The sequence below is a fragment of the Octodon degus genome, unplaced genomic scaffold, assembly GCF_000260255.1.
Source record: "Octodon degus isolate 3935 unplaced genomic scaffold, OctDeg1.0 scaffold00058, whole genome shotgun sequence".
NCBI classification, from domain to species: Eukaryota; Metazoa; Chordata; class Mammalia; order Rodentia; family Octodontidae; genus Octodon; species Octodon degus.
The window spans coordinates 994,103-1,002,711 of NW_004524634.1; the positions used below are offsets into that span (position 1 = coordinate 994,103).

Genomic DNA, 8,609 nt, shown 5'->3' on the forward strand with positions numbered 1-8,609 from the left:
ACACACACACACTCACACACTAAATTAATTAATTAATTAATTAATTATTTTAAAAAAGAAGCTAGAAATTCTAACTTTAGATGATCATGTGATCAAATTTGACTATATTTTTAAAACATCAATCCTACAGATATCTTCCTGGTCAGTTAGTTTAATGAAGTATTTGAATTGTCACTTGCTATATTACTAAAGTTGAGTAATTCATATACTTTGTTTTATTTGGTGTTATGATTTGGTTTCAACATATTGAAACATTACTTGAAATAATACTTTTATTACTAGGCAATTTGAGAAAGGACTTCAGTATGATATGGAAGATGCATCTGTTCATGTGTGATTTTGGTCTACATCATTAATGTTTTCCTAACAGCAATTGAAGGCCAAGTACATAAATAGCAGCAGGCAGAGGGGAACTGGCATCATACATTCAACCCTTCTTTTAGAAGTAATTATTAATATTACTGTTCTTTGTATAAAAACTCATATGTATTATTAAAAAATGAATAAAAGTAACAGAAAATTTAAAAAAATAATACTTTTATAAAGCATGATTTTCACACTTACCTCATAGGTGAAACTAATTGGAGTATTATTGTCAAGTTCTGAGTAAAAATAGGTTATTCCAAAGATCTTTGAGTCTAAAATGAATCAAACATGCCCTTTCTGAAAACATGTGGCACCCTTATAAAATATTTCCACAACTCACAGAAGGTACTTTCACATTTATTATTTGATCGTGGTGCTAGCTCCCTGCAATAGGTGCTCTAGTCTGTCTGTAAGTATGTAGAGGAGGCCTTAAAAAGTTTTCATTTTTCTGCCTCAAATCTCTTTTAACCCATTTTATACACCAAAGAATTTCCCAAAATAATAGCTAGTTATAAGTTTATATCCAAATAGTGAGTGTATGAAAGTGTTATATAAATTCATAATGATTATAAAGTTATTGTGCTCCATGGTCTTTACTTTTTATCTTATGTATAATGTCATCTTTTTTCTGTGATTTTGGCTTTTTTTTTTTTTTTTTTTTTTGGTGGAACTGGGGATTGAACTCAGGCCTTTGCACTTGCCAGGGAAGCACTTATTCTACTGAGCCATCTCCCCGGCCCCATCATCTTTTTTCCAAGTATGTTCATAGCATACTTATCCAGAACAAATATGGTAAGATAGTTAAAATGCAATATAAATCAAAAACCAAAAAAATGAGTTATTTAATAGAATTTATATTTAAAGCATTTTGTAATGTGAAATTTTTTTTTCTAATTTTTGTTGAGAAACAAATAGCAGTGAGACAGTTTTCAAAACTGATCAATAGGACAATTTTAATAATTAATACATTGTACATTGTTATCTTCTTGGTTATCCATAGTACAAGAGGCAGACAGGATATCCTTTCCAAACACTATTAGTACAGATCTTTCTTTTCATTGAATTAAGCGAAAGTAACTGTATATCTATCCTATTTTGCATATACAGATACAAAATGGTCCTTCCTTTGTATCCCCTTTTTTATTTAGTCCTGTCAGAGATGGGTATTCCATTGGCATCTAAATATTATAGGTGTGTGAATTCAGCAAAACAGTCCAACACAGTCCAACAGTAGTGGGTTATCCACAGAAGTTGTTGACTGGAGCCTTTCACAGCTCAGCATATTAATATGGCTTTACTTTATATTCTTCATTTTTATACTTTTCTGCTAGATGCTTAAGACCAAGATAAAGCAAGACCTATATAACAAGAAATGTAACTTTTGTATCTGATAAGGTCAGTCAAATACCCTCAGGACTTATCCTGTAGCCCTGTACCCTTTGTACCCTTTGTACATCCTTTTGTCAGTGTCTGACATGAGGATGAGTCACGGCCATTGCTTGACCAATTTGCTCTCTGTGAAAGCCTGAGAGAATATTTTCTCTCCATGTGACTCTCCTTAGGCACACTCTAAGTCATCGATCACGTTGCTCTGTGGCCCCATAATCTCTCTGATCAGAAAATTTGGGGACACAACTGAGTTACATGATGTTACAGTATAGGTTCTCCTGTATCATGAGTCTTCACTGACCTTGAAAGGCTAGGGTCAAAATGTTGGCTGTCCTTGCAGCCTTTCTATTTCTCTAATTTTTGGTCTGCAAACTTAGATTAACCCTCCAGAAGAGAAGCTTATTATTACCCTACAACATATGCAGTTGGGTTTAACTTCACTATCTGTCTGATTATCAAATATCTTAGGCATAACATGGAACAGGTATTTTCCATCAAGTATTGATATGTTAAACTTTAAGTCCCCACAGAATATGGAGATAAAAATTTGAAAAATGAAAAATATTTAAAGAATATGAATAAACAATTATATTTTTACAGAGAAATTTAGAAATCTAACCTTATACAGCATTGTAGCAGGACAGTCCTGTGACATTTTTTTTCTTGTGTCTTTTTTTCAACAAATGAAATATTACAAAGCATTTTGAAGATTTTCCTTACCTCTGTCCTTATCAAGAATAGACTGATATCCAGAATTATGGGCCTGGAGATAATTTGATGAGTGATGAAAATATTTTGTATATGAATATATAAATTGTTCTGTTGGATATATAGGTATGTTTGTGATTCAGTTGAATTCCCCATTTCAACTTGAATTGTTCATTCCATTTCATACAATTATAGACCAATATGAGAAATAAAGTTGATTCCTTAAAAATAAAAAAAAATAAAAAAAAAAGAATAGACTGAAGTTCAATCCCCAGCCTGTTGTGCCAGCCCACACCCTCAGGGTGTGCTGAGCCAGGGAGCGGGGTGAGACGAGGCATGATGGTGCGCACCTGTAATCCCAGCATTTGGGAGGCTGTAAAGAGGAGGATCACTACAAGTCTGATCTGTGTACTGACACCCTGTAGAACCTGTACTAAATACATTTTTTATTTTATTTATTTATTTATTTATTTATTTTTTGGTGGAACCGGGGATTGAACTCAGGCCCTTGCGCTTACCAGAGAAGCACTTATTCTTATTCTACTGAGCTATCTCCTTGGCCCCTAAACACATTTTTTAAAAAAGAATATATAATTTTACCTAAGAAGTATCTAGTTTTCTTTCCCTCTCTCCCTCTCTCTCTTTTTTTTTTTTTTGAGTTTTGAGACACGGTCTCACTATGCCGTTGAGGTTGGTCTTGACCTTACTTAGTAGCCCAGGCTCAGTCTCCCAGGTGCTGGGATTACAGGCGTGCACCAGAGTCCAGTTGTCACTTTCCTTCTTAAATATGTCCAGGGACACTTGATGATAATTAAGAGATTACTGCTTGCTATTCAAGATTATTGAAGTCAGATGGTGAGAAACTTGGGCTCAGTATACTACTTACTTTCTTTACTTCCATGTGTTTGTGATTTGTCATAATAAAAAGCTTATTAGTAAGAGAACATGTGTCTGGGAACTCTGTCACTTACAGAAACATTGAAGCATGTTATCATGGCCTATGGGACCTTGGGCAGTTTGTCCCAAATGCCTTTAGTTTCATCTCTTCTTATGTTCATCTTACACTGCAGATGCCCTGAATGCTTTGTCCATTTGATATTCTATTATTCTTCAGTCTATTTTATTTTTTTTTAATTTTTTTTATTTTAACATTTATTGTGTGTGTGTGTCTGTGTGTCTGTGTGTCTGTGTGTCTGTGTCTGTGTGGCCAGCTCAGCCCACCAGGGGGCGCGGCTGGCTGGCATGTGGTGCTGGGGGATTGAACCGCGGTCCCTGTGCTTTGCCAAGCTTGTTCCAAGTAGGTGCTTTAGACCGCTGAGCCATCTCTCCAGCCCCCTTCAGTCTATTTTAATAGGTAAAATAATGAATAGTACACTGTTCCTTCTGCCCATGTCCCCTTCCCCTGTACAGAAAACACCTCCTACCTCCACCCACCAGGCTGCCACTCGGCTACAAACGCTTATGTTGCAGTGGTCCCCCTCCACTGTAGGTGATGAATCTGTGCCCTTTCCACATTGTCTTGGTCACTAGTTCCACAAATTTTCTGCTTGCTCAGGCTCTTAAATATCAGGAACATGTTTTATTGACACTTATTGTTGCTACATATGTTTTCTCCATGTTTGGGCCCTTCATATTGCCGTACCCCATAAAATTATTTTTAAATCTAGAAGCAAGATTTTGTTTTTTAACTTTTTTTTCTTTTTCTTTCTTTTCTTTTTTTTTTTTTTGTGTGTGTGTATGTGTGTGTATTTGGCACAGGGTCTCACTACACAGCTTGAACTAGTAGTGATCCTCTTGTTTCCAGCCTCCCCAGTGCTGGGATTACAGGTGTGCACCGCCACGCTGGGGGCAGGGCCAGTGTGGCATGTGAAGATTTTTGTTTTTAACTTGCAGGTTTTCTTCAATTACTAGTTACCTATTTTCTGTGAAAATTCATGACTTATGTATATTTTTAGGCCTCAGGAAATCAATAAAGAAGAACTAGAGGGAAACAGCATGAGGTGTGGTAGAAAACTTGCCAAAGATGGTGAAGTAAGTATGTGCTTATTAACAGTATCAACATTCTCCTATAAATTGTAAAGAAAGTTTGGCTCAGTATTTTCTCTAGGTTCATATTTGCAGTTTTTCACAGTAAGGTTAAAAGCAAGCACGTCTGAGAATTCTTACCAGTCAGTGCACTGAACATCATAATCACGACGCCTGTCACTCCAGAAGAGCTTATTTGATGGTTTCTGTAGCATGATGTCCTGGGTGAGGAGTGGTATCACTGTGCCCAGTGTAGATTGATTGTGCTTCCTTGTGTAAGGCTGTTGAACTTAAATTTGGGGTCCAGATAAGAGATTTGCAAGAAGATCCCTTAGCAGTCCAGAAAGCAAGATAAAGAAATTATGTGGGGCTGGGCATGGTGCTGCACGCCTGTAACCTCAGCACTTGGGAGGCTGACACAGGAGGATCATGAGTTCCAGGCCAGCCGGAACTATATAGCAAGGTCTTATCTCAAAAAAAAAGTTATGTGGGAGCTGTTACATAGTCTTGAAAAGTGAGTCATGGGCTGGGGAGATGGCTCAGTAGAATAAGCACGTCCCTGGCAAGCGCAAGGGCCTGAGTTCAATCCCCAGTTTCGGAAATAAATAAATAAATAAATAGCTTACTTTAAAAAAGCTGACTGTGACCCATTAAGTCAGTTATATAGCCTAATCATAATCTTCATCTTTAAAGAAATGTTATCCTAACTTAGGTCACCTTCTGGTTCTTTTTCTCACAAATTTACCTTTAACTTTTTAAAGGTCAGTTATTTTATGTTTGTATTCCCCATTGTATGTAGTCAGAGTATGAGTTACTTTTTCATTCCTCCTCCTTCCTTGTTGCTGCTTCCAGATCTTGCTCCTCTTTCACCCCTCACTGAATCCTTGTGACTTTCTGTCTTGGGTAGGATCTCACTCCCCAGCTGGGACTCATAGTGATCATCCTGTTTTCAAATCCTTGTGTCGTTAAAGCCACCTTGCAGTGCCTGTCATACACAGGGCTCATCTTGTCGCCACTTTTGTTATCAGTTGTGATTTCACTGTGTCTGTTCCTGGCCGTCCTTACCCCAGTGATCTTGTGTCCCGCCCTGCCTCAGGCTCCCATTCCCATAAGGACAGCCTCAGGTTTTGCGTCACTGGGTCCCACCACCTTCAGAATCTCTATTTCAGGTGTCCTATTTGGTGCTCCACTTCCTTTGCTCTTCTAGCTTTCTCCTCTAGCGCCTGGACTGCAACAGTAGTGTAATCCCACTGAGATGTACAGTACATTGTTCTTACTCCTTTTTTTCCAATTGCCTCTCTTACTACATCCCTACTTCTTTCTTTACTTAGCTTCTATTTTATGTTCTATATTAAAATGGGCCTTTTTAGTTTCTCTTTTTCCTCATTGACACTGTTATACTCATCTGGCTAAACCCCAACTTGTTTTACATCCTGCCTTTTTGTGCACTTCATGCCTACATTCAAATAGATGAGTGTGCCTGCGTATGGCATATCCCAGTGGGGTTCCCTTAAGTGTTGTGGCCACACAGAAACGTCAGAGGGTCTGTAGTGCTGCACGGTAGTTCCCCCGCATCCCCAGTGAATTTATCATCCTCCTTTCTGACGTGACACCCTCTCCGGAAGGGGAGTGCTACACGAGGGCCTTGTTTCTTCTGTGGTAGGAAGAGACTGCGCACCTTCTCAACAGTCGCAGCAGCCTGCTGCATCTCTGCTGTGCTTGTGCTGCTCTGCTCTGTGGCTGCACCGTCTCTGTCCTGGCACATCCCACAGTCTCCTCTAGCTCTCCTGTTTCTCTGCAGCCCTTTTAGACAAAACTCATTGAAACAGTTGCTTGTATTCATTCTCTCTGCTTAATCTTTTCCAAGTTGTTCTGTTTTATTTGTAGCCTCTTGATTATCTGCAGTTACTGGTGTTCATCACTACTCCAGTGCCTTCTTTAATACACTCCCAGTTCTTTTGTACCACTCCACTGAAACTGACAAGCCAGTATCATCACTGACCCCACACTGCCAAATCAAGTAGTCAGCAGTCTTATTCTGGCAGATCTTCGGCAGCATCAGCATTTGTTTCCTCAGTCATGAATTAAAAAAAAAAAAAAAAAATAATAATAATAATAATAATAATAATAATAATAATGTATTTGGTACAGGGTCTTACTATACAGCTTAGCATCATAGTAATTTTCCTGTTTCAGCCTCCCCAGCACTGGGATTACAGACTTTTGCCATCATGTGTAGTCCTGGGACCAGGAATCAAACCCAGGTCCTTGCACTTGCCAGACAGGCACTTAGACCACTGAGCTATCTGTGCAGCCCTCTTCAGTCATTGAAAGATCTTCTCCACTCAGCTTATAGGACAGCATACGCTGCTGGTTTTCTTCCTGACCACTTCTTCTAAAGTCGTTGCTAGATCATTTCTTGCTCAGCAAATATTGCTGAGGCTGGAGGCGTAGTTCTTACACTTTTTTCATATCTGTGCTTACCCTAGTCCTGTGATGTCACAGCCCATCTCTTTACTGATAGCCACAACTCCAAGTTCATACCTGTAAGTGTTCACTTGGCTTCTTTCTTAAATACTGTATGGCATCTCATACATAACACTCCTGGAGGCTGCAGGTGGCACTCAGTGGTGAAGCACTTTCCAAGCATGTACAGGACTTTGAGTTTAATCTGTAGCACCACCAAAAACAGCCAAACAATCCAGAGTACTTGAGTTTCTTCCCTAAATAGCCTTGGTCCCAAATATTCAATGCATAGATAGCCTCTCTATTCCTCATGCATAGGCTCCAAACTTGGGTTCCTTTTGTACTTCTCTTTCTTTTGTACCACTCTTGGTGTCTGTGTCTGCAAGGCTCTGTACCTAAAATGCATTGTTAACGTGTCTACCATGAACACCCAAGCCCAGGTCACCTTATTCCCGTTCCTGGGCTATTAGCACAGCCTCAGAACTGCTCCTGTTTTACTTCTCCATTCAATAGCCAAAGTGGTCTTTTTAAAGTGTAAGTTAGAAATAAACAAATAAATAAATAAAAATAAAGTGTAAGTTAGGTCATCATTTCCTTCTCTAATAGCTTTTGCCACATTTAGAAGACAGCTGAATCTTCCTTGCTGTAGACTATGAGGCCTACCTTTCCGGCTTTGCTGTGCCTATGAACTCATCTGCAGGTTTTGTCCCAGTCAGTTGTTGTCCTGGCCACAGAGCCCTGCCTGCTGTTCTTCAGATATGCCAAGCAAGCTCTTACCGCCCGGCCTTTGCACTAGCTCTGATCTCTTCCCTTGATAATTTCTCCCAGGCAACTACCTGGTCTCCTCCTTCACTCAGCCTCCTCAGAACCTTCCCTGAGCACTGTGTAGAGGAGCTGGCTTCTCAGCTGCGAGCTGCCCTCCACCCTGTGGCTCTCTCCCGACAGTCTCATCTTCTCCATTCTATGAGCATTATTCATCCCTGCCTCATACCACACAAACATACTCACATGGTAGAATATAAACCCTGCTAGAGCAGAAATTTCATTTTATTTGCTTCTGTGTTTCCATTGCCTGGAGCAATAGCAGTGCCTGTCATATTTGCTTAACATGTATTAGTAAAATACTGACTTAATGCTGTAATTCATGATGTCAGACAAACCCTTGAAGTTTGTCTGACTTGACTTCTCTGTATCACACTACTTTGCCTAATATCTCTTGTTGAATATTCAACAGAAAAAGCAAACTCAGAACCTCTTGATGTATTTAAAATAATCCAGTTCTGCCAGGCAGAGTGGGACACACTTGTCATCCAGGCACTCAGGAGGCTGAGGTAGGACTGCCATGAGCTGCAGACTAGTCTTTGCTACTTGGTGAGGTAAAGGCCAGCCTAAACTGCGTAGCGAAACCTTGCCTCAAAATGACAGAAACATGAAATAATCCAGTTGTATATATTTCTGTTGTTTAATTACTTAAGGTATTTTTTTTTAAATTTTATTTATTTATGTGTGTGTGTGTGGCCAGCTCAGCCCACCAGGGGGTGGGGCTGGCTGGCATGTGGTGCTGGGGGATTGAACCACGGTCCCTGTGCTTTGCTAAGCTGTTTCTATGTAGGTGCTTTAGACCACTGAGCCATCTCACCAGCCCTCTATGATCT

The 8,609-nt window shown here is 39.5% G+C and overlaps 1 protein-coding gene across 1 annotated transcript in view; it reads left to right on the forward strand.

Moving 5' to 3' along the window:
* Positions 1-8,609, forward strand: part of Gmcl1 (germ cell-less, spermatogenesis associated 1) — a 47,050-nt gene that overhangs the window by 30,184 nt on the left and 8,257 nt on the right. Inside the window, exon 11 of the mRNA XM_004634044.2 lies at positions 4,419-4,494. Within this exon, the coding sequence (XP_004634101.1) occupies positions 4,419-4,494 (76 nt within the window). The remainder of the gene's footprint in view (positions 1-4,418; positions 4,495-8,609) is intronic.